This window comes from Oncorhynchus keta, chromosome 5 (genome assembly GCF_023373465.1).
Source record: "Oncorhynchus keta strain PuntledgeMale-10-30-2019 chromosome 5, Oket_V2, whole genome shotgun sequence".
NCBI lineage: Eukaryota > Metazoa > Chordata > Actinopteri > Salmoniformes > Salmonidae > Oncorhynchus > Oncorhynchus keta.
Genome location: NC_068425.1, coordinates 16,970,278 through 16,995,738, shown reverse-complemented (window position 1 = coordinate 16,995,738; position 25,461 = coordinate 16,970,278). Strand labels below are relative to the sequence as shown.

The 25,461-nt window shown below is 40.4% G+C and overlaps 3 protein-coding genes and 1 long non-coding RNA gene across 9 annotated transcripts; 1 reads left to right on the top strand and 3 right to left on the bottom strand.

The window, feature by feature from the left end:
* The first annotated feature begins 217 nt into the window (after positions 1–217).
* Positions 218–14,134, top strand: LOC118384591 (phosphomannomutase 1-like). Of its 3 annotated transcripts, none has more exons than XR_008136549.1 (9): positions 218–644; positions 2,736–2,853; positions 3,560–3,636; positions 3,865–3,956; positions 7,627–7,726; positions 8,117–8,192; positions 10,929–11,044; positions 11,383–13,810; positions 13,885–14,134. XR_008136549.1 is itself a non-coding variant. In XM_035771249.2 (8 exons), the coding sequence occupies exons 1-8, from the start codon at positions 564–566 to the stop codon at positions 11,503–11,505; spliced, it is 783 nt and encodes a 260-aa protein (XP_035627142.1). In that variant the 5' UTR covers positions 218–563; the 3' UTR covers positions 11,506–14,134. The 3 variants fall into 3 exon arrangements, 1 of the variants encoding a protein (XP_035627142.1); XR_008136548.1 differs by having other exon boundaries at positions 11,383–13,847; XM_035771249.2 differs by having other exon boundaries at positions 11,383–14,134.
* Positions 9,680–10,588, bottom strand: LOC127930025 (uncharacterized). 2 transcript variants are annotated; one of them, XR_008136551.1, is made up of 3 exons: positions 10,365–10,588; positions 10,162–10,284; positions 9,680–10,124 (listed from the first exon to the last, which is right to left on the bottom strand). It is a non-coding gene; the product is annotated as an uncharacterized LOC127930025 (long non-coding RNA). The 2 variants fall into 2 exon arrangements; XR_008136550.1 differs by having other exon boundaries at positions 10,162–10,364; positions 10,404–10,588.
* LOC118384589 (cold shock domain-containing protein C2-like) lies at positions 13,895–18,420 on the bottom strand. Its single transcript, XM_035771248.2, has 4 exons — positions 17,889–18,420; positions 16,162–16,515; positions 15,820–15,942; positions 13,895–15,590 (listed from the first exon to the last, which is right to left on the bottom strand). The coding sequence occupies exons 2-4, from the start codon at positions 16,341–16,343 to the stop codon at positions 15,416–15,418; spliced, it is 480 nt and encodes a 159-aa protein (XP_035627141.1). The 5' UTR covers positions 16,344–16,515; positions 17,889–18,420; the 3' UTR covers positions 13,895–15,415.
* A 313-nt stretch (positions 18,421–18,733) lies between these two features.
* On the bottom strand, positions 18,734–25,448 carry LOC118384587 (DNA-directed RNA polymerase III subunit RPC8-like). 3 transcript variants are annotated; one of them, XM_035771246.2, is made up of 7 exons: positions 25,246–25,447; positions 24,862–24,976; positions 24,618–24,714; positions 22,448–22,534; positions 20,403–20,466; positions 19,973–20,189; positions 18,734–19,371 (listed from the first exon to the last, which is right to left on the bottom strand). In XM_035771246.2, the coding sequence occupies exons 2-7, from the start codon at positions 24,970–24,972 to the stop codon at positions 19,321–19,323; spliced, it is 627 nt and encodes a 208-aa protein (XP_035627139.1). In that variant the 5' UTR covers positions 24,973–24,976; positions 25,246–25,447; the 3' UTR covers positions 18,734–19,320. The 3 variants fall into 3 exon arrangements, with proteins under 3 accessions (XP_035627139.1, XP_035627138.1, XP_035627140.1); XM_035771245.2 differs by having other exon boundaries at positions 25,250–25,446; XM_035771247.2 differs by lacking the exon at positions 22,448–22,534 and having other exon boundaries at positions 25,250–25,448.
* Positions 25,449–25,461: the final 13 nt, after the last annotated feature.

The window sequence follows — 25,461 nt, the reverse complement described above, 5'->3', positions numbered from 1 at the left end:
CGATAGCCTACATTGTACATATCTAGGCACAGTCTGAGCACTGTCCTCCCCTCTAGGTGAATGGTCGAATGACTGTTGAGATGGGTGTTAATCAGTCTTGATTTGACATGGGGGGCGATGGACTTCTATGCTTATATATCTTTGCCAACGCCCACCTCGCGTCATCAAACATAGAAGCTGCGATTGGCTGTTTGCATGTAGTTTACGAGAGTCAAGACACTGTTGCAAAATAAACCTGAGACGTGTCGAGCTGCACGTGATGATTCTCTGAATTCGATCGAAAACGGTGGCAGAACTATTCTTCAGTCGGAGGATAAACTACAGTTCAACAACTATTGGATATGGTTTGTCGTTATCTACTAGACCGCGTGGCATAAATTATTAATCCAACTAGTGGTAGGCAATACATTTTACAGTGTACTGTATTGTAGCCTATACAGTAGTCTTTGTTTTGCATAAGAGGCTAGATCAGAAAATCGTCACTCTTACCCAGAATATTTCTTACATATTAGTAACATTATCATTAATTACACATTCGTAACACTATCATTGAAAAATAAGAAATGGATGAATCAAACGGTTCTTCAAAAAGGACTATTCTGTGTTTATTTGACGTGGACGGCACTCTTACCCCACCGAGAGAGGTAGGCTAAATAACATTTTTTCATTATCCCATTGTATTGTGTTTGTCATTTTCTTTCTTCTAATGTTGCTGTCGAACATGTCAAGGCTTTCTATTTTTAAAGAATTATACGGCGCTTTGCCAATTGCGGTGCCGTCTTATCTGCTGCAAGGTCTGGAATGTTGCTGCAAGGTCTGGAATGTTCCTGCACGCTATGTAATGATTTACTATTTTCTGTCGATATACTTCCTGATAATGTAGGCAAACAGCATCATTTTCTGTCCTTCCAAGATCTTGCTTTCATATATTATTTCATCCCGTGGTTGTAGCATACAAATGCAGTCGTCCGCCAACTCTTTTGAATGAAACTGAAATGTCTTCGTTTGCATCTGAAGTTTGTATTTCACTAAAAGTAGCGCGCGCCCCATGGAGCAGAGATATAATTAATTTGGAAGAACGTCATGTCCACCGTCCGTACGAGAACACGACTGTAGGCTACTGTTGCCTACTTGCACAACACGTATGCTGTCAAGTTTCATATAGCATCCTGGTGATGGTCAACCCTAGACCACTGCTACACTGCTTATGCTTATTCAAATGACCCTATAACTGCTGTTTCCTGAAAGATTCAAGTCCGTCCATATGAAGTATCAATTACCTTGCAGCTGTTCGCGTCGATTCTTAAAAGCACAGTGTTTTATATATATATTGCCACACTATTAGGTTGGAATAATACTGTGAAATTGTGAAAATTATAATAATGCCCTTTTAGTGTAAGAGCTGTTTGAAAAGACAGCTGTTTGAATTTCAACCTGTTTTGGTGGGATGGAGTTTTGGCATGCCTGGTGATATCACAAGGCAGGAAATTAGTTAATAGACCAATGAGAAAGAGACTTACAAACCCTTTTGCCAATAACAGCACAATTGTTCGTTTTCCCCTCCCCACTCAGACCACTCTCAGACAGTCCTAGCAAAATTCTTGCTTGAGAAATTGCTCTTCGCTCTGAAGCAATTTTTTTGTTTCTTTTTTGACAATTAAGGTACTTAATTTTTACCCCGATTTTGAGATAACAACAGCTGCATTGGAACTTTAACAGACAGATAGATAACTGATAGTAAACAACTTAAATTGGGAACATGGGGTAAAGAGTCACATCCTACCCTAAAAACAGACTACTTTGATCAAGGATGTTGACATTCATAATGGGGGTAGCCTGTTAGTTATGTCCTTAGCCTCTTTTGACCCTCAGACTTGAAATGCAAGATAATCAATGAATAATCAGTGAAACGGCTCTCTAGTGCTTTTCATAATGATTTCAGTAGTTGAACAAAAATGACTCATTCATATGTTGATAAATGGTTAACTCGGTTGCACAACTCTGCATCCAATGAATGTCTTTGCAATTGTCATGTGTGAAAATAGGCAGTTCTCCATGTCTTCAAATAATTAAATTAAACAGGATGATAAAGTTGATTATCCCTCTTATCTCTGCCCATCATCACAAGATGATGTCTTTGTTGTAACACAGCCTACAATATGATAGTTTTTTTGTCTATCTGTATTCTTGTCTCAGTGTCTGGACCGGTGATGTAAAGAAACATTCAATGACCGTCGTGTAGGCAGTGCCCAGTTCAGCAGCCGCTGGTCGGTCACAGAGACAGAAGTGTGCAGAATAAACCCACTGCCCTTATATTATGTAATGCAGTTTCCTCATGTGAACATGAAGAGGTCCCTGCCTGATCCATCTGCCCAAGTCTCTCTGGCAAGATGGAAAGCTGGTTTAATAGGATTATTTCTGAAGAGGATGAATAAACCACTATCAAAGTTGCTCCTCCTTCAGAAACAGATGCCTATCTCACTCTGTCTATGCTACCTAACCTCACAAACAAAAGCATTCTCCTGCTTTGTGGTCAGACAACAAAAGCTGTTTTCAGGACTGTAAATGCCTGTCTTGTCACAGTTTATATTATGAGTCCCTAAAGGTGTGTGTGTGTGTGTGTGTGTGTGTGTGTGTGTGTGTGTGTGTGTGTGTGTGTGTGTGTGTGTGTGTGTGTGTGTGTGTGTGTGTGTGTGTGTGTGTGCACGTCATGCATGTGTGCTTACATCCTGCAGAAAATTGACCCTACGCTGGATGAGTTCTTCCAGTCCCTGCGCAGGAAAGTGAAGATCGGCATAGTGGGTGGATCAGACTACTCAAAGATCGCAGAGCAGCTGGGTGAGGGAGATGAAGGTGAGCGCTCCTCATACTCACTTTGGTCTCATTTCAGTCTCACATATTCACCCTCAAACCCACATTATTGCCTTTCTCTCACAGGGCTTTGCAAACCCCAAAAGGATGTTGCTTTCATGGTAATGAAATTATTTCAGGGAAATTCACCAGAGAGACAGTTTAGGGTCTTTCACGTTGGCAGCCCACTCTCATTTGACATCAGTCCATAAATAACAGACATAGATGAAAGCAGCTACATCATAACTTATGTCTCCGCTCCGGGGCGCACATGGACCCAGGTGGAGTTACATGTTTGCTCATGTACCTGTGTTACCTTGACACACTGACCCTGTGGTGGAGTTTACACACAGCAGTGGAGACTGGCCACCAATACACTGACAACTGACAGTTATCACTCAGAGCAGCAACAAAAGTAAAGCAATGAACGATAGAGTGGGAGTGCTACTAGTGCATTCAAGGTTTTGTTTTCAGTGCATTTCTGCATCAACAGTTCTCTATCCTGATCATCCCCAGACTGCATTATGCAAGACAGATTGAGATGCTCAGTACTTTGATGCTCTAGCCATGTGAGATATGTGTACAGTGAATGTACAGGACAGAGATTAAACTGGACTGTTCCAGGTAGTGTTACATAGGTGGTAATCTGCAATGACCAATAATCCCGCTACACCAGGTACAACATAATTGTTCTCTTTTTCTCTTATAGTGATACAGAAGTTTGACTATGTGTTTGCTGAGAATGGCACGGTGCAGTACAAAGATGGGAAGCTCCTTTCCAAACAGGTGGGTGTGACTGAGGTGAGGGAAGGAGTAAAATATATTTTGGCTCACTAACAAGCTATTTAAACCTGATTCCATGTAAACAACATGCAGGGACAACTTTTTTTCTTGTCAACTGTACTCAGCTAAGAAGATTGGAAGGGAAAGTTATGATCGGGCCTTTAAGAGAACTGCACTGTGTTAATAAGAAAAGACAGCTCAAATATTTGAACTATGTCCTCTGTCCTACAGGCCATCCAGAACCAGTTGGGAGAGGAACTACTGCAGGACCTCATTAACTTCTGTCTCAGCTACATGGGGCTGATCAAGCTGCCCAAGAAAAGGTGAGACTCCCTCCCTCTGATCTACTTCCAGCTCCTTTTCCTTTCAGCTCCTTTTCCATCCTAGTCATTCAGAGGCCCAATGGCCACTACAACCTGTCTATCACAGCTGTAGGCATTGGAGAAAGGAATGTATTATTTTACCTTTATTTATACGGGTTTTTTCTCATTGAGATAATATCTCTTTTCCAAGAAAGACCTGGTCCAGGGGGAACAACGTTTCAGACAAAACAACTTACATACACTAACACAACATTAAACAAAACTATAAACACACATACAGTACAACAATTACATATTACATTAAAAACACAAAACATCTTGACTAAAAACAGCTGGCCTACAAACAATTACACTCTTCTATGATATATACATCGATCAAGTGTTTAAAGTTCACCAACGGAACTAGATCATCACATTTTAAAATGTTCAGGAGAGAATTCCAGGACCACGGTGCTAAGTAACTAAAACTATTTCTACCATGACCTGTTCTAATTGTTGGTTCTGTTAGAAGCAAATCTGAATGGGACCGTAATTTATATTTATTTACTGACCTGACTAAAAAGGAACGGAGATAAAATGGCATTTGACCCAATATGGCCTTATAAATCAGTGTATACCAGTGTTTAAGCCTACACAAGGTCAATGACGACCAGCCAACAGCGCTGTAGAGATCACAATGATGTGTTAGACGTTTCTGATTTGTAATGAACCTGAGGGCTGCATGATACACTGAATCAAGTGCTCTCAGGGTAGTGGCTGAGGCCTGCATATATATATATATATAACATCACTAAAATCTAAAACTGACAGTAATGTACATCGTACCAGCTCCTTCCTGGCCTTTATTACAAGCCTTATGCCGGTAATAAAATCCTATTTTCAGCTTGAGCTTCCTTATCAAGTTCTCTACATGCACAATGAAGCTCAGCTTATCATCAACCCACACACCCAAATATTTGTACACTTTAACTTGCTCTATAGTATCTCCAGCCAATGTAGCAATGACATGATTTGTAACATGCCTGGCATTTGAAAATACCATGCATTTTGTTTTACCCAAATTTAGAATTAGCTTTAAATCATACAAATTCTGTTGTATGATGTTACATGCTCTTTGGGGATTTTCAAAAGCTACTCCCACTTGAATAAAGAACAGTATCATCTGCATAAAAATGAACATCTGCTGTTTCAATAAAATCCCCAATGTTGTTTATATACAAAATGAACAACAGTGAGCCAAAAATAGAACCTTGTGGAACACCTGAACACACCTCTATGGACTCAGATTTACAACCATCCGCCATTACACATTGTGTACGATTTGATAGGTAATTTATAAACCAATCTAGAGCATGACCAGTAATTCCACAACATTTTAAACTTTGCACTAACACAGCATGGTCCACACTGTCAAACGCCTTCGACAAATCAATAAAAACAGACACACAATGTAACTTCTTATCAAGAGCACAGTGGATGTCATTTAAAACCTTCAATGTTGCTGAAACAATGCTGTGGCCAGACCTAAAACCTGATTGCATTCCATTTAAGATGTTGTTTTCTTGGAAGTAGGTCTTTAGCTGCCAACTAACTAAGGACTCCAGTACCTTTGACAGTACAGACAATTTTGATATGGGTCGATAGTTGTCAAGTAGCGAGGGATCTCCACCTTTCAGGAGAGGCACTACAAAAGCAGATTTCCATAACTTGGGGATTTCCTTAACATCAAGCGTAAGGTTAAAATACATGTTAAGGGGGAGCAATGATGTCTGCGGCTAGGTGTAGGAGGCGGGGGTCTAGTTCATCAGGGCCAGGGGATTTATAAAATCAATTTCTTTCAGGGCTTTACACACTTTTGAAACAGAGAAGGATGAAAAGGAGAACCTGGTGAAGGAGTGCACTGGGGTGTCAGGTAAATCTATAGGGGGCTCAATTATACCTTTGACCTTTAGAAATAAACTGCCTGCATCTAAAAAATGCTGGTTCAAGGCTTTCAGAATGGAGGTTCTCTGAGTTACAATCTGTGTGTCGACCAACAATTGTTTAGGAAGCTGTGTATCTTTTCTGCACTCCAACATTTGGATGGATTATTTACATTTTGTGAAGTAGATTTCAGGTAGTGGTCTGCTTTCAACTTACAAATCATAGCCACACCCATATTTCGAAGATGTTTAAAAGCCATCCAATCATCTGCCAAACCAGTCCCTCTTGCTTTAGCCCACAAAGCATTTCGTTCCCTTATGATTTTTGTAAGTTCCTTAGTAAACCAAGGGTTCTCTCTGCCATTAATCCTGAATTTTTGTAAAGGGGCCTATTGCGTAAAGGGGCCTATTGCATACATCCTGGAATGCGCTGTGGAAGTAAGAAAAGGCTAGTTCAACATCAGGGATTAATTCCATTCTATTCCATTCAATGCTAGATACATCATGTAAAAAAACTTGAATGTCAAACCGCTTCCAGTTTCTTTTCGTAATAACACGTGGAGATTTCTTAGGAATTTTACCATCTCTCACACAGGCAATAGCACAGTGATCACTTATGTCATTTGCAAAAATACCAGAAGCATTAAAACGATGAGGAGTATTGGTTAAGATTAAATCAATCAAAGAGGATTTCAGAGGATATTTTATATTCAACCTAGTTATTACACTGTTGACAATCTGAGTGAGGTTGTAGGTATTGCACAGAATTTTAAGTTGATCAGAGCTAGATGTTAGCCAGTCCTGATTCAGATCACCCATCAGGACAAACTCCTTGATAACAATTTGAAAATACAATCCAGAGATCCCACAGTAGCAGATGGAGGTCTATAACAGCAAGATACAACACTATTTAAAGATGAGCCAAGGTTTAGGTTCAAAGACAAATATTCAAATTGCTTAGGTTTAGTAACAGAGGTCAGAACGACCACCGAGAACTTGTCTTTTACGTATACAGCAACACCACCACCCTTAGATTTACGATCTATACGAAAAACAATGTAACCATTTATGCCAATATTTTTGTCTGTAATATATTTTTTTAAGCCAGGTTTCAGAAAGCATAAATACATCCGGGTCGGCAGTTTTTATCCATATATTCACAAAATCAAGCTTTGGCAGAAGACTTCTTACATTTTTATATGCAAAAACTTCAGGCCACTCTGACTACTTAATTCGGCAGGGGTAAGAATGTCAGGACCTGGGTTAGACTAGACATTTCCAGACAAAAGAAGCAGCAAGATAATGGCAAGTTTAGATCGAGTGTTACAACATTTGGAGTTACAGACAGCACTTGAACGAGAATCCATAGTCACCAGAGTCTTTAACGCCACATATTTCAGGAGATGTGTAAAGTCCAGAGACATGGTTAAGTACCAAGAGAACAGTCCTGACATGTAAGCGCAAGAGTCCCATTTCTCCCATATTGTTCGGGAGAAATGTGCATAGTTCTCATGTACATTTCCGGAGCAAGCGTGGGGTTTCTCATTAACTTCTAATGGTGGCTCTGTCAGCATTCCTAAGGGAGAGACTAAGACAGAAGGATTGATCTGTATCTGGGTGGAAATACTTATTTCCTTAAGTCCACTTCTGACTTTAACGCTAGAATCTCTAGAATTGTTGTATGATGGTTGGCAACAAAGCCAGTCTAAAGTATCTTCTTACAGATGAATGCCGTATTCTGCCCTCAGGGGCACCTTTATCGAATTCCGCAACGGAATGCTGAACATCTCCCCCATTGGCCGGAGCTGCACACTTGAGGAGCGACTCGAATTCTCTGAAATTGACAAGGTATTACACAGTATAAGAGTGCCTAAATAATGATCCAAACAGCAGTCATTATCTTCTAAGGAAAACATCTAAACATCTCAACTTTTTAAAATGAATAGTAAACAAACAAAGCACGTGTTATTGATTGAGTCATACTTTCAACCTCTTATAACCTCAAATCACTGCACAGTGCAAGCAGGCATGATTTTCTCTTATACTGTTATGTTGGCTCCTATTAAAAGAGGAAGAGAGTAAACAAGTCAAAACAATGCTGAGCTTTCAAGATGGCTGAAGAGACATTGATGTTTCACAGCCACACATTATGGAGGGTCTAGTGGTCTGATGGGTGATGTGGAGAGGCTTAACCCTTAGTGGCCTGAAGCCTGACCCCTTTCCTTAACCTCTTCACAGAGAGAGAAAATCCGGGAGAAGTTTGTTGCGGCCCTGCAGGAGGAGTTTGCTGGGAAGGGTCTACGATTTACTAGAGGTAAGACCAACAGGCACCGTATGTGAGCTGAGAATTAATATCAGTGTAACTATTAGCACCTAATAATATAATAATATATGCCATTTAGCAGACGCTTTTATCCAAAGCGACTTACAATCATGTGTGCATACATTCTACGTATGGGTGGTCCCAGGAATCGAACCCACTACCCTGGCGTTACAAGCGCCATGCTCTACCAACTGAGCTACAGAAGGACCACCTCTAGTCTTGTATTTCAGTATTCTTTTGTATGTCATCTGTGCATGGTGTGATATCTACATTTGAAGACTAATTTATCTTTCAGATAGAACCCTGTTATGACTTGAATATACTTGCTCCTTTGCTGTCTTTTCCTTGCTGTTGTTTCCTATCTGCCAGTTCACAAAGACGATCTGCCATGCGTAGTCAATCTCCTGGACACATTGTGTCCAACTTCATTAAACATTACTCTCCCCTGCTCCACTCTCTGAGGTTCAGAGATGTTTTTCTCTGGTTAGTCAGACTAGGTGTTTGCTGACTGTAATGAGGTGTGGGGCTTACTTAATGGTCTGTGAAACTGTACACAATTCAGGCAGCTGCACAAACAGCTGGAGATAAGGCTGCTGTCTTCATAAGGCACTCTGTTAAAGCCTTGGGCCAGTAGCAGCAGTCGTTACAAACACACACATTCATCCTTACTTCATCCTAACGGCCCTAACTGAGTGACTGCCTTGGGAATCCCTCTGATTGCTGATATTAACTGGGAATCCTTCTGGTTGCTGATGTGGAAGCTGATGCTAATAGCACTGGCAGCAGAGCCCGTTGGAGGGCTGTTTGTACTGCAGCCGCAGAGCCTGATAAAATGAGCCAATGAGAAGGCTAGTGGATAAGATTTATGTGTTTGCTCATTGCAGTCTGTATCTGCACGTCTACCCTGCCTTGGTTTGTTCACATTTCACATATGCAATGCTGTTTATGCCTATGCAGCACTGTCTGTTCTTACGCCATAGATTTTTGCCCGTGTCACTCAGCTCAAAAAGCGACATTGCAAAAAGCGACATTGCAGCGTCACTTCAAATACAGGCACCTTTGTCCTGGCTCTGTTTTCTTTCACCTTTATGGTGCATGGCCAGGGGCGGAGAAGGAACTGTGTGGGGGATGGGCTGAGGATGTGGGCGTTTGTGGCCAATACACCCTCTGATTGGCTGAAACCTCCCTAGCTGTTGCATTTGTGAGCTTTCCCTTAGGGTCAAGCAGCAGTTGCTACATCCATTTCTGGAACTAATAAATTAATGATATGTAACCATTGATTCTTGAAGGATATAACTTATAAATGCCATATGATCTTAGTTCAACTCTCGTACCCAATCAGAAAACAAAATATAAGCTAGTTTTACTCCAAAGTTTGTAAACAAAGTAAATGTAAACAAACACTGTATAGCCTGAAAACATGGTTAAAGTTGTACTTTTGATAACATGGATGGTCAGTCCTTGCATTCATAGCTCTGCCTTTGAATTTGAGAGTGCTCACATTTCTCCAGTCCCATCGCCACACCTTCTACTGAAACAGTGGTGAGGAGGGCGCTTTGTTATTGCTTCAACTGATGATTGCCGCTTTAAACACTGGGGGGTAATGAAGTAGAATCTGAAGGCAGGGGGGATGGGCAAGAAGCAGAATTTAAACTTTGCTGAGGGCTTTTTGTGCACATTCACGGCTCGTTGACCTGAATATGTAGCAGAATTTAAAGACTAACTAGAGAGAATGAAAAGGAAAGAGCGATTTTTTTTTAAAAAGGAGTCAGGCACAGGCTGTGTTTGTGGAACTGAGTCTACATCATTTGGCAGCTTGATGGCTCACATACTGTTAGGGACCTCACGGGCAGCCTGATGGCTGTCACATACTGTTAGGGACCTCATGGGGCAGCCTGATGGCTGTCACATACTGTTAGGGACCTCATGGGCCTGATGGCTGTCACATACTGTTAGGGACCTCATGGGGCAGCCTGATGGCTGTCACATACTGTTAGGGACCTCATGGGGCAGCCTGATGGCTGTCACATACTGTTAGGGACCTCATGGGGCAGCCTGATGGCTGTCACATACTGTTAGGGACCTCATGGGGCAGCCTGATGGCTGTCACATACTGTTAGGGACCTCATGGGGCAGCCTGATGGCTCACATACTGTTAGGGACCTCATGGGGCAGCCTGATGGCTCACATACTGTTAGGGACCTCATGGAGGTCAGCCAAGTAGTGAATAATCACCAATAATAAGACTGTCCTCCCTGGACACAGACTGTATGTCAAAGCCATCATCACACAGTCGATGCACAGGGCATAAATAAGTCTGTTCTGCTGAACTGAGCACACTGATTGGGGCTTTTAATAACCTTCATGCTTTTCGAGGGGAGAATGTGTTGGGCTCCAAGTCTGTTGCAGAGAAATGTGCAGCATTAACCTTTGAAGTTGCAGATGAAAAAACATCTTGAAACTGCTGTTCCTGTAATGGGGGAAATATCACACCTATTTTACATGCATTGGGCATCCTCACTAATCAGTGCATTGACCAACCACAACCAATATCCCTGACATGGCATGAGAGAGCTGGTTGTAGTGTGTTAATAATCATCACTAAAACATGACAGGATTTATTTGATGGGGGGGGGACTAATATTCGGTTCAGTAACATGATGTCAAATTGTAATGTATCAATTGAATTTGACTGAATTATTCCCCCTTTTGTGCCTCCCTATTCAGGCGGTCTCATCAGTTTTGACGTGTTCCCTGAAGGCTGGGACAAGAGGCTCTGTCTGGACGTGCTGGAGGGGGAGGGCCTGGACGCTATCTACTTCTTTGGCAACGAGACGTCTTCTGTAAGTGAAGGGGAGGACCTTGTGGACGTGTCAGTGGTGGGGAATGCTCTGAGGCTAAAGATAGCAATGAGAGTAGGATTGTGCTGTGGCTTGAATGTTAAAGGTTAAAGTTCAGAGATCATTGTTGTTGTCAATCTAAGTGGAGTTGACCCCTGCCTGAAACAATGTTGCATGAGCTTTGTGATGGTTATGTGTTTATTTAACTTATTTTACTGAGACATAGAGAGAGATAAAGAGACAAGGAAGGAAAGAGGTCGACGAGTGAAAAGGGCAGTCGGTGCAAACCTATTTGTGAACAAGTAGATTCTAAAGCCGTATCTACATTCCTCTCTGTTCAGGGGGGAAACGACTATGAGATCTTCAACGACCCACGGACCATTGGTTTCACAGTATACTCACCAGAGGACACAGCCAGGCACTGTCGAGAGATTTTCTTCAAAGCTCCCGCCAATGAGTCGTGATAAATCATGCAGCAGGCACTCTCACAATCAGCTTCCCCTGGGCTCCCCCTGCTGTTCAGGGCAGGTACTAAGAGCACCTGAAGGAGAAGAGGTGGAGATGGGAGGTAAAACCACTACAGATTTGTTAAGTAATCAATGCATTGTCGTTGTATAATATTATTCTAACTAGCACTGGACATATAAAGGGATCATCAGTTATTCACATTGACTGGACTCTCATAGAAAGTACTGAGATGTGGACATATCTGCTTTTTTAAAGGGATGGTAGCTCAAACAATGTGAGGAAGTTTACTAATATTTTCAGTTTTTTTATCATGACTAAGTATTTATCTAAGGTTTTAATGTAATATCTGACTATTTAACATCTATCAACCCAATGGTTTTTGTAGTGTGTCCCTGTATTTGTATGTAACATCAAATTAACCATAATGTCTTATAGGCCCTCCTGTAAGACAATCCTCTTTTGTGAATATCATGTGAGGATTTATATACATTTTGAGTATATAATGTAAATACCCACTTATGTTTTTCACTAATATTGATACAGTTATCTGACTAACTGGGTTTTGGATCATTTGTTTTCTTTGTAAGTGTAGGAAGTGACTAGTGTTGTCTTTGAACAAAATGGAGCAAAAGAGGAGCGCGAGAGAGTTGTTGCTCTGTGCCAGTCCACTTTCAGATGAATCGCCTATAGAAAATCTGCACCCCCTTGAATTTGTTTCACATTTTGTTGCGTTACAAAGTGGGATTGAAATAGATTTAATTGTAATTGTTTGTCAAGATTTTTACAAATGTAAAAACAAATTATAACTCAAATATAATTGTTCCTTAAGTATTCACCCCCTTTGTTTAGCAAGCCTAAATTAGTTCAGAAGTCAAATGTGGCTTAACTCACTCTGTGTGAAATAATGGGGGTTGATATTATATATTTAGGTATGTTTTTTTTATGACCACCTCTTGCTCTGTCCTCCCAGGGCTTTTCCGAAAGCTTCAGAAATAAAGGGCAGTGATTGGTAGATAGATAACAATAACATATCAGACATTGAATATATCTTTAAGCACGGTAAAGTTAATAATTAAGTTGTGGATGATTCATTAAACCACCCAGACACATCAAAGATGCAGTCGTTCTTCTGAACTGAGCTGCAGGACAGGAAGGAAACTGCTTAGGGATGAGGCCATTGGGGATTTTAAAACAACTACAGAGTTCAGTGGCTTAGATGGGAGAAAACTGAGGATGGATCAACACCATTGTAGTGACTCCAAAATAATGACCTAAATGACAGAGTGATAAAACAAACAAAAAAACACACAGAATAAAAATATTCCAAAACGTGAAACAAGGCATGAAAGTAATACTGCAAAAAAAACCACAGCAAATGAATGTATTTTTTGGCCTAAATGCAAAGCCTTATGTTTGGGGCAAATCCAACGCATCACAGAGTAATTGCCTTCATGGTATGGGTATGCTTGACATCGGCAAAGACGGGAGTTTTTCAGGATGAAAACCAATGGGATGGAGCTAAGTACAGGAAAAATCCTATAGGAAAATCTGCTTCAGTCTGCTTTACATCAGACTCTGGGAGAGGAATTCATCTTTCAGCAGGACAATAACCTACAACACAAAGCTGAAAATACAATGGAGTAGCTTACCAAGGAGACAGTTTTGACTTAAATCTGCTTGGAAATCTATGGCAAGACTTGAAAATTGCTATCTAGCCATGATCTCCAACACCTTGACAGAGCTTGAATAATGGGAAAATATTGCATAATACAGGTGTGCAAAGCTCTTATGACACTTACCCAAGATGACTCAAAGCTGTAATCGCTGTCAAATGTGTTTCTAACATGTATTAACTCAGGGGGGGTGAATACTTATCTAATCAAGGTATATAAAAACAAATGTTCAACATTTTTCTTTCACTTTAAGAGTATTTTGTGTAGATTGTTGACAAAAAAAAATATAATATTATATAATATTATAATGAAATCAATTTTAATTCCACTTTGTTACACAACATGTGAAGAAATCCAAGGGGGGTGTAGATGTTCTACACAAAATCGTTCTTCAGCTATCCTCATAGGAGAACCTGTTTCGGTTCCAGGTTGAAAAAAGGTACTAAGTGTTTAGACACTGTAGGGAGAAGTCTTACCTCATCTATGCAATTACATATAAATTATTCCTGCTACTTCAGTCTGCACCGCTATAAGAAATGGATCTCACAGATGGCTTATACATCCTTTACATTACCTACCCAGTATTCACGGGTACACATCCTTTACATTACCTACCCAGTATTCACAGGTACACATCCTTTACATTACCTACCCAGTATTCACAGGTACACATCCTTTACATTACCTACCCAGTATTCACAGGTACACATCCTTTAGTTGTATCAAATCAAATTTTATTAAAACGTTAATGCCGTCTGCTACAAATATAATAATCTGGATGTATTTCACCCTTATGCCAAAGGCCATTATACCTTCATGGATTACAAAGGTCCAGTGGATTCACTTGTACAGTTTGATCGACATACACTAATTGTGAAATCATCATGTGATTGTTGAGTACTGTATTCATTTGAACTATGTTCATTGTAATAAATTATTTTATACCATTGTGCCAAGTGTGACTTGTTATTTTTTTTGTACAACAGATGGAAATTATAACTAAGGCATAGGCATGGCATTCTAATGTCACATACTATGTATACACCCTTATCTCCAAAGATAAATATTTTAAAAAGATAAGCCATCACAATTGTGAATCATAAAATGTTATTAGTGCTCTTTCAAGGCTCACATAGAAATGAGGGTAAACTATAGCCACAGTGGCTTGTGTAACATAAAATGCTCTGAACTGTGACCAATGGAAAACCTAGCATTTGAACTAAAACTAATATATGAAATAAAACAACCCAAAACAGTAAGAATGAAGGATATAAATATGCATAGAAATTTCCTAAATATGGAGAAATGCTAAACATAATAGGCAGACATGAAACATATGAATAATGGTTCAGTAACAATCAAATGATAATATCAAAACTTAAACAAAAACATTAAAATGTATTTAAATTCCATTGACAGTGTGTTACAGTGTCTCTCAGACAATAGAAAAGTTTCAAATAGTTTCAAAAACCTTGCAGTAATTTTCTCATACCATCATGGTGAGTTACAATTTGCAAACAGGACTACATATTGCCACATGATAAAGCCTAATAGGAGTTGTAGTCGGCTCGGCAGTATTTCAGAATGGAAGTTCAAGTTTAAGTGCATTTGTTTGACTACAATACCCAAAACTTAAATCCAGTAACCTCAAAACGATCAAATAAATATATATAAATACAAAGATGGTTGTGTACCTCAAATATTAATAGTGGCTTTTCCATTCACAGTAAAATATAAATCATTCTTCCAAGCTTTTTGACATGACATCATCTCTCCCTCCCTTCTCGATTGCTCTCTCAGACGTTTCCAATTCTGTACCTCTAAACCTTCGTCAGTTATTTTCTCTCCAACCTCATTTTGATTTCATACCAATAGTAATGCTTCTCCTCAAAATGGTGTCTGATTTCTCATTCTATTTCCTCCACCACTCTGCTCTGTCCCCTCACCCATTTTCAGTACCTTCAGGTTGAACATATTCTCCTCCCTTACTTGCTTTTATGACTTATCAATCAAGTCTGTACCAACCACATCCTAGTTCACGGATGGCCAACTTGTGTCCTGAGGAGCCAGTCAGTGTATCTAGAGTTTTGTTTCAGCCCAGCTCTAGCACACCTGATTTAGACAGACTCTCCAGCACCAGTTGGCCGTCCCTGCCTGCCCTAGCCAGACCCCTCAACCTCCCACCCTAGCCCTCCCTGTAGCCAAGTGTAGATAAACAGGCCAGCGCTGAAGCCTAGCTCTCGTCTAGCTGGCTGATGATCTGGCCAGACCAGGTCTCATGCTTCGTCCCTGGGTTCAGATGAACAATCTTCACCTCCACGGCCTGGATCTTCAGGTTTTTGGGTGGGATCCGGGAGACTTTGTATGTGACCTCATCTCCTTCTACTGGGACATACTCGCCCTCAATACTGAAATAGATTGAATTAATGATTTAGATGTTCATTTACTGCACAATATGAATATGCAGTCAGTTCTTGCTCTGAACCTTGACACATTTTATCTGACACTGAACACTGATGTTACATTGCTGCTCTGAGATAGAAAGCTGTGAACAGAATATAAAAACAAAGGGCATTCTGTTCATTTTAGCAATTTGCCAAGTTAAAGAAGGCTGTTGTAGTGATGAAGGACACTCACTCCGAGATGTGAACAAAGATGTCATCTCCGCCATTGGAGGGATGGATGAAGCCATGACCTTGTGACCTGCAGAAGCTCTTGCACACGCCCTTAAACGCTGGCCCTGAGGTGGCCCGCACCGTGCTGATGAGAGACAGGGGAGAGAGCATCATGTCCACTCTCAACAAAACATTACATCAACACACCATATCCCTTCTGCTACTGCTTGTGGAAATAAGTTATTCTCTAAGAAGTTAAGGAATGTATATATAAATGTCATAAAAGTGAAGGATAATAAACATGCACTATCAAACCAATTATAATACAGAAACGCATTCATGAGCAGCATATCTAGATGCTTACGCTGAATAGGTGCGGTTGCGTTTGGTGGGCAGTGGGCTGGGCAGTGACCGGGGCTGCGGTGGCGCTCCCCTTTCCCACACACGGCTGCCCTCCCTCAAAAAGGGGAAGGAGAGGGAAAGGGGTGCAGCCCGGGGGGAGCGCAGAGGGGCCTCTGAGGGGGACGTCAGGCTGGGGTCTGCCATGGATGAGTCACAGGCCAGGTCGCTCTTCTTACCACTCTACTAGTTCTTCACCACCTGCCCTGATGCTGACACTCCAGTTATGTGCTTGTCTGCTCACTGTCGCGGCTTTAATATATCTTGCTATTGAGTACACAGGTCAGTTTGTTTCAGCAGGTTTCTTAATGGGCCTCTGCTGTGAAGAAAGAAAGAGAAGAAAACTAACTAAAGTAAGAGGCAAAAGTGGAACCAGAAGGAACAACTGAAACAAAGAGCGATTTCATTAAGTTCATCCCTACCGCAGAGAACATTATGCATCATTCATTAACAGCTTAATTTTAAGATGGATGTTTGGATTTACATTACTTGACACTTATGAAGCCATTTAGTTGAACACCCTGGCTAAGAGTATCAGCCTAGTGGCAATGTTTTACCAAAAATGACACTGGCCGCCTTTCAATTCATTACAGACAATTTTTACTTTCAAAACCCATACATTTAAACTGCAAACCATTCCCAAGTCTGCCCACAAACAATAACAGGCTCAACTTAGATATATGACTGCTCTTTACATTATGTATCAAGTCCTTCAAGCTCAAGAAAAGCACAGCTTTAGGAATAGCTGCAACAAAAGCAGTTAAATAAATGGTTTAAATAAATAAATAAATAAATAAAGCAGCCATTGTGTGCCAAGACATGGTGGAGCATATTGATGGCATGTGCACACAATAAGATAGGACACAGCACACACTCTAAGGCCAAGATGGCTTTGCATGGTTTAAGATTGTTACATTCTTTCGCTCTGCCTGCATCATCAAGGTTACAGTAAATCAGAGTTCTCTTGACAGCTCGCACGCTTTCGACAGAGCTGCTGGCAAAACGCAAGCCGTGTGTTTCTGACGTCAGCATGCAATACTGGAAAGCGTTGGATAATGACGACAAACCATAACATTAGGGCTGCTACATTGTAACACCAAAATGGTCAAATTAGAAAAGTAGATGATCATTTCACGCGAATGAAAAAATGACTGTTTAAAGAACGAGAGGAATCCGTTTTTATAAAGTAAAAATGAAAAAAGAGAAACAGTGAAGTCTATCTCTCTGGATACTTTCTCTGGGCTACATCAGAATTAAATATCTGAAATAGTCAGTTGGCTCGGCTCAACGTGTCTAAATATCGCAAAAAAAATCCCTCTACGTGAGACATTGATAACATTGTATGATTCGTCATGTTGCGGAGGCGTGCATTTCGGGCTAAGTGAATGACCAGTTTGCGTTGCCAAATTATTCTGTAATAAACACGCATATCATCGGACTTTTTCCTCATTTCCAGAACATAAGAAAAGTCCGAGCGCGCAAACAGAGACGGTATAGGGATGAGAGGATGATTAGCCTCGTCAAAGGTATTCTATACCCAACAGTTGTCATTATTATACATTTCCTTTACTTTGGTCAAAAAGGCGGTCACACGTTAATGAATAGGCGACAGATTTTCTACAATCCAAATAGCAGGCATACCCATACTTGAATATTTGTACAATTATTTACAAAAAACATGGGCCTACTTACTGCATTGCTAGAGTCCGTTTTGTCGGTAGAGGACGGGTGTGTGCTTTGTCAGTTACTATTATATAACATCAATTAAATAAATAACTCCAGTAAATACGCGTAGTCGCGGAATACCCTGATCTGCAGTGTGTTGTTGAGGCTGCGCAGCTGCCGCTGGCTGAGATCACACCGTAGTTGAGAGAATGGGCGTGATGCTTGTTTGCCGGAAAATTTGTAGGCATAACAAGACTGCTATGCTCATACGTGTCAAATCAGTTATTACATTAAACATTTAGGTATTCGTATTGTAAACCATACTGATGTATTCCTTCATGTAATGGTTTAAGTAAAAAAAATAACCAAAATCAAGATCAGAATATGATACATTCATTTGGCCTGGAAGAATATGGCTTCAATGGTTTATCAAAAATGTTGTTAGGCGCTTCAGAGGACCAACTCCACACCCACTAAAATAAACTCATTACAGTGAGGTGTAGTGCTTGTGGGTTCATGACAGCATTTCCTAAGGACTGTACTTTTTTAATTATATTTTTGGGATACATGTCCTATACACAATTATAAACTGGGTGGTTCGAGCCCCGAATGCTGATTGGCTGAAAGCAGTGGTATATCAGAACATATAGCACAGGTATGACAAAACATGTATTTGTATTGCTCTAATTACTGTTGGTAACCAGTTTATAACAGCAATAAGAAACCTCAGGGGTTTGTGATATATGGCCAATATACCACAGCTAAGGGCTGTGTCCAGGCACTCTGCAATGCGTTGTGCCTAAGAACAAGCCCGTAGCCGTGGTATACTAGCCATTTACCATCACGTCCTTGGGCCTTAATGCTTAAATAACCCAACTCAAAATCACGCAAACAAAAATGATCACTGAGGAAACATTATACTGGTCACAAAGACAACACACAACTGAGTATTTAGGCACACTCACTCCATTATTTGTTCAAGTGAACACTCAAGACTTACATGGTGACACTAAATAGGCCAATTGGGGACCTTTAATCAGTCTTTCTTACAGTCATGTGCACCGGGTGTAACTGCTGGTACATTAACAGTTATGGTGGTAGTATTTACAATATACAGGGGGAAGTTGATCTACAGCTTTGCAAGTGAGACAGTTCTCCACGTCCCGGCCTGTGTGCTCTATTAGAAATCCTTGCTACTGGTCCCTTGTCCTTGGGTCTGCCATCTGCCATTATAGGGCAGTTCCTATTATGGGAATCCAGCCTCCTGTACTTGAGCCCACAGTTCTGTGTCTATTAGCCTTGAGGACACTTAACAGAGGCATGTTTCTCCAGTGTTAAAGTCACAACCTGGGAGGAGTGACTGAGAAGAGTCCAAAAAGAAGGTGTATGTCCAGCAGCTGGGATGAATACTTGACAGCAGTCTCCCCTGTTTTCTCTACTGTAATGGTCTCTCCTTTCGCTAGCTGTTCCACCAGGACAGGAGGCCCAAGCCTGGCTCGCTAATGGTACCCTGATACACAAGAAAGGGAGGGAAGGGGTGGAATTAATTAAGGCCGTTATTAGAAAAAAAGCAGACTTATAGTATTGAAAAATACCTTAAAATAGTCATTTGAAAATAAGGATCTTCAATGAATACCTAGGATAGGGTATGTGACAGACATCACTGTGCTGCTAAAAGATTTTTGCACTATTGTAAGTGGCTTTGTTCCACATGTCACAAGGTGTAATGCCCTTTGACAAAGTCTGGAACCAGTTGCAATGACTTAAATGTAAATGATGTAAATGTAATTTGTAATAAGGATGTATGATGTAAACCAAAAGTACACCTATGTGACAGACATCACTGTGCTGCTAACAGTTTTGCCTTCTCGAACAAGTGGTCCTTTGCTTGTTAAGGAAAGATCACATAATTCCATCCAGGTCATCAGGAGAATTCATCCAGTGAATTATACTCCTGATCAAACATCCAATACTTGTTCACTGGACGTTTTGAGTGAGCTTACCGGTACCATTTAACTCAAGTCACATATACTGTATATGGATACTGAAATTATTAAATTCACAACACTAGTAAAAATAAGTCTGTGTTATATCAGTGAGCGCCTTCTTACTAGCAGTGTGTAAGGGGCCTCTTTCTTCTGGCCACCCTCCTCTGCTCCTGGAGCTGCAGGGGTGTTGGTTGCTGCGGCAGAAGGGCCTGTGGGCGACGTATCCAAGAAGACTTCATCTGTGATCCGGAAGCGGATGTCCTCACCTTGGTCCATGTAGAGGTCATGGGCCCCTTCGTCCGTCTCATACTCCCACACCCACACCTGCTCCGCTTCGTCGCTGAGGCAGCAGTCAAGGAGTGCTTGCCAGATTGCTTTATTTTCAGCAGCTTTTACAGGTAAACTAAAATGTCTATCAGATAGCTATCAACATGAGGAGTTGAATTAACATTTACATGATTGTATTCCAGAGCCATCAACTCAGCTTTGAGCAACAAATTGTCAAATGTGCACATTGGTAAGAAACACACAAAAACATCACTGGGCAGGATACAATTTTGCAGGCTGCTGTAGAGACTCTGGGGGAATGACGATGTCATCAAAGAATCCTAGGCTGACTGTGAAACAAAATATGGCATTGTGAACAAATCTATACAGACAGACTGCCACATCAATGTTATACTTCATACTGAGACATTCTCCCTGTTGATCCACTTTATACATTGAGAGAGACAGGGTCAGTAGAAATCACACTGCAGTGTGTACAGACTCCTCTGGGGCTGTGACAGCGGTGTATAAAATTAGTTTGCTGATACAAATTAGTGTATCAGCAATACACAGCATGTTCAAGTGTTCTTATTTTGACACGATGAGGCCTATTAGCCAAGAATAGACATATGTACAGTTGAAGTCGGAAGTTAATAAAAACTTGGGTTGGAGTCATTAAAACTTGTTTTTCAACCACTCCACAAATGTATTTAGAACAAACTATAGTTTTGGCAAGTGGGTTAGGAAATCTACTTTGTGCATGAAAATAATTTTTCCAACAATTGTTTACAGATTATTTCACTGTATCACAATTCCAGTTGGACAGAAATTTACACACACTAAGTTGACTGTGCCATTACACAGCTTGGAAAATTCCAGAAAATTATGTCATGGCTTTAGAAGCTTCTGATTGACTCAAATTATGTAAAATAGTCTTATTGGAGGTGTACCTGTGAATGTATTTCAAGGCCTACCTTCAAACTCAGTGCCTCTTCACTTGACATTATGGGAAAATCAAAAGAAATCAGTCAAGACTTCAGAAAAATAATTGTATACCTCCACAAGTCTGGTTCAGCCTTGGGAGCAAATGTCAAACACCTGAAGGTACCACATTCATCTGTTCAAACAATAGTACGCAAGTATAAACCCCTTGGGACCACGCAGCTGTCATACCGCTCAGGAAGGAGACGCGTTCTGTTTCCTAGAGATTAACGTACTTTGGTGCGAAAAGTGCAAATCAATCCCAGAACAACAGCAAAGGACCTTGAGAAAATGCTGGAGGAAACAGGTACAAAATATTCTATAGCCACAGTAAAACGAGTCCTATATCGACATAACCTAAAAGGTCACTCAGCAAGGAAGAAGCCTACTGCTCCAAAACCACCATATAAATGCCAGGCTATGGTTTGCAACTGCACATGGCGACAAAGAGTGTACTTTTTGGAGAAATGTCCTCTGGTCTGATGAAACAAAAAATAGAACTGTTTGGCCATTATGACCATCGTTATGTTTGGAGGGAAAAGGGGGAGGCTTGCAAGCCGAAGAACACCATCCCAACTGTGAAGCACGGGGGTGGCAGTATCATGATGTGTGGGTGCTTTGCTGCAGGAGGGACTGGTGCACTTCACAAAATAGATGGCATCATGAGGTTGGAAATTTATGTGGATATATTGAAGCAACATCTCAAGACATCAGTCAGGAAGTTAAAGCTTGGTCGCAAACAGACAATAACCTCAAGCATTCTTCCAAAGTTGTGGCAAAATGGCTTAAGGACAACAATGTCAAGGTATTGGAGTGGCCATCACAAAGCCCTTACCTCAATCCTATAGAACATTAGTGGGCTGAACTGAAAAAGTGTGTGCGAGCAAGGAGGCCTACAAACCTGACTCAGTTACACCAGCTCTGTCAGGAGGAATGGGACAACATTCTTATTGTGAGAAGCTTGTGGAAGGCTACCCGAAACGTTTGACCTAAGTTAAACAATTTAAAGGCAATGCTACAAAATACTAATTGAGTGTACGTAAACTTCTGACCCACTGGGAATGTGATGAAAGAAATAAAAGCTGAAATAAATCACTCTCTACTATTATTCTGACATTTCACATTCTTATAATAAAGTGGTGATCCTAATTGACCTTAGACAGGGAATTTTCACTAGGATTAAATGTCAGGAATTGTGAAAAACAGTTTAAATGTATTTCGATAAGGTGCATGTAAACTTCCGACTTCAACTGTATATGCGTTATGGACATATAAGCTACTAGGACTTAACATTCAGATGGGTGGGGAGAAAACTGGAAGGTGGGGGGAAAGATGAGGTGTTTCTCTCACCATGTACTCCTTCTTGACTGCAGTATTTGATCTTTCCAACAAGAATCTCATCCAAGAAAGGGTGGAACACAACATACCTGAAGTGGACTAACAGAGTGGGGAAAGATAAGGTCACATCAAAATGGACAGTCAGTCCTAAGAGAAAATCCCTGCCCAGAAACATCTCCTAGGCCGTGACCTCCAGGCACTTGTGTAGATCTGATAATAATATGGTGCAATGTGGTGAAAGTTCCACCTAACCTATCAGAGGGCAAGGTGGAGCTAATTCTATAACATATGGAATGCCTTTTGGGTCTTTACGTGTCAAAAAAGATACGTCAATTAAGCTTTTAATTTGACGTGTCAAATAACAAAATTATATTCTAGAATGTTGTGTGAACTAAATGTGCATGTGCAAGCTCGAGCGCCACCACTATAGTCAATAGCACGGTCAAAGCTGGGGGGAAAAAGTCTGCAAACAATCACACACATCGGCCACAATGTGTTTACAATACCGCTTTGGTAATAAGCCATTATTTGTTAGACTGAATTGGAAAACGTCCGTGTGAGCATTTGGAATAAGATCAGGATCAAACGAGCAGGATCAAGAATGTTAGCTAGGTAGTACAACATTCTCCCAGACATCAACCATTCCAGAGGCAGGGGAGAGAGGATGGTGAACCTGCTGCTTCTGACACCTAGCAAGTAACCAATTATGTTGCTAGATCGAATCCCCGAGCTGACAAGGTAAAAATCTGTCATTCTGCCCCTGAACAAGGCAGTTAACACACTGTTCCTAGGCAGTCATTGTAAATAAGAATTTTCTTAACTGACTTACCTAGTTAAATAAAAAAGGTAAAATAAAAAAGTAATACAAATCAAATAAAAACGGCACTGGTCCAATGAATGTGATTATTTTCGAAATGATCCACGTGGAATTATTGCGTAGTCTGTCCTAACCTGTATTTTTTCTACCTTAGATAAGACAACGTAATAATTCCATGCGGAGCGTTTGAAAATAAACACGTTTATTGGACCAGTGCCGTTTTGATTTAATTTGAATTATTTCTCTGCGTTTTGATCACGATTATGGCATGAATATTGATTTGCAGGTAACAAGTGAATACATTTGGTGGCTCAATCATAAAACAATGTATTCACTTGTTACCTGCAAATCAATATTCATATGAAACATGTAGGCCTGTCAGCAACATTAAGCAGGTTTCCATCCAACCATTTCATGCAGATGAATTACACATTAAAAAAAATAAACTCACAGCAGGCCTGATAGAAACAGCAAATTTGAGGGCAAAATGTCAACACAAAATACACTAGACAAGGTGGATAATTTTTTTGCCTGTGAAAGATTATGCAATAATCATGGTCGAAACGCTGCAACTATTGATATATTAACCATCTTGTCAAGGTTAACTTGGGAGTCACGCAATGATATGTTACCACCATGTCATGGAAAAGCATGTAGTTAATAGGCAGATTAAATAAATGGTGGTTAAAGGCCCAGTGCAGTCAAAACTGCAATTTCCCTGTTAAAGGCCCAGTGCAGTTTTATATATATTTACATACTGTAAGGTTGGAATAATACTGAAATTGAAAATAATGATAATGCCCTGTTATTGTAAGCGCTGTTTGAAAAGACATGAGATTTCAGCCTGTTTTGGTGGGATGGATTTTTGGCCTGCCTGGTGAAATAATTTGATATTACAATACAAATGGCTGTACTGGCCCTTTAAGTACACTGTAAGCTTGCAAATGTCCAATAAATATTGAGGGTATTATTTGATTGCTAGTGACATGATCCGTGTTTGGCTTTATCAAATAAAAAGTATATTGCGCTTTATCCACATCTCATCATATAACCTACTCTGTCAACTTTATAAGTTAACTGTTGTCTAGAGAGCATGCGCCAAAACCAGATTGAGCACGTTTGCTATTAATTGTAACAGTTTGTAACAAAACCATCGGTCGAGTTGAAAATGCAATGGAAACATCAAACTTCCATTTTGTTTTATTCGGTACAAAGAAATGTAAGCACAAAAGGGCTTTTTATGTGCACCGTCATCGCAAGTCCGTTTGATGGAAACCCACCTCTGCTGGGAAAATGTGCATAATATTTTTATGCTGATTTTTAAATATTCAGATGAAAATCTGTCGCAAATTGTAATTTCCTTACCTTTGGTGTGGGAAGCTCCATCACCTGGAAATATGTAGGAATCCTCCAATTTTGTGATGTCATACAAACAGATACAGAGGCCAACCTGGTAAACCACCTGTCAAGATGCAGTTAAAGAACAGCCAAACATAAATAAAGCAGATAAGTTAACAAGACTACAATGTCACAATTGTGTTAGGCTAAACAAAGCAAACAATAAAAGATTAACTCAGCTGACAATATCTTTGGTACTGCATCCTCTCACCTTATTGGCCAATTTCTTGTTGAGTTCTTCGGCTATGGCTTCATTGAACTGCCGCTGGAAATTCCATGGGGGGATTCTGACAGTGTCAACCATCTCCACTGCCACGAACATGATTCTGGTCCGAGGAAAAACAAGAAACAATATACAGTAGCTATGAAATCACAGAACAATTACCTTTCAGACAGGGTGGTATGACAGTAAGTCTGCAATATGTTAAAGTACTATCGCACAGGTACATTTACCAGCTACTTTATCATATTCAATTCCATTGTTATAGTGTAATGAAAAAAATGTAGCTAGTAACGTATAACAATTTCACCAAGAAACATGTTATCTCCCTAGTTAGCCAACACAGCATCACTGTCCTGAAACTGTTAACGTTACCTACTTTTCCTTTGAATCCTTTAAACTACTCAAATGACTAAAATTCTGACAATGTATCTTCAACTGCAAGGACCAACATCGTATTAGTTTGAATAAATACTGGTATCTTAAATTGACACCAAAACCCCCATCTTCGTGTCGCTAGCTTCATAAAATCTTTTTTTACACGTGTTATTGATTTACTACATTACCGTTTGCGGCAGGTCGCAATCTTAA

What these genes read in the sequence shown, in the direction of transcription:
- LOC118384591 (XM_035771249.2), top strand. Translation starts at nt 564, where the DNA reads ATGGATGAATCAAACGGTTCTTCAAAAAGGACTATTCTGTGTTTATTT. An exon ending in AATTCTCTGAAATTGACAAG is followed by an intron (nt 7,727 to 8,116) that starts GTATTACACAGT and finishes ACCTCTTCACAG; the next exon opens with AGAGAGAAAATCCGGGAGAA. An exon ending in GGGTCTACGATTTACTAGAG is followed by an intron (nt 8,193 to 10,928) that starts GTAAGACCAACA and finishes CTCCCTATTCAG; the next exon opens with GCGGTCTCATCAGTTTTGAC.
- LOC118384589 (XM_035771248.2), bottom strand. Translation starts at nt 16,343, where the DNA reads ATGGCAGACCCCAGCCTGACGTCCCCCTCAGAGGCCCCTCTGCGCTCC. An exon ending in CGCAACCGCACCTATTCAGC is followed by an intron (nt 15,943 to 16,161) that starts GTAAGCATCTAG and finishes GTCTCTCATCAG; the next exon opens with CACGGTGCGGGCCACCTCAG. An exon ending in ATCTTTGTTCACATCTCGGA is followed by an intron (nt 15,591 to 15,819) that starts GTGAGTGTCCTT and finishes AATCTATTTCAG; the next exon opens with TATTGAGGGCGAGTATGTCC.
- LOC118384587 (XM_035771246.2), bottom strand. Translation starts at nt 24,972, where the DNA reads ATGTTCGTGGCAGTGGAGATGGTTGACACTGTCAGAATCCCCCCATGG. An exon ending in ACAAGAAATTGGCCAATAAG is followed by an intron (nt 24,715 to 24,861) that starts GTGAGAGGATGC and finishes GCATCTTGACAG; the next exon opens with GTGGTTTACCAGGTTGGCCT. An exon ending in CTACAGCAGCCTGCAAAATT is followed by an intron (nt 20,190 to 20,402) that starts GTATCCTGCCCA and finishes CTGCTGCCTCAG; the next exon opens with CGACGAAGCGGAGCAGGTGT.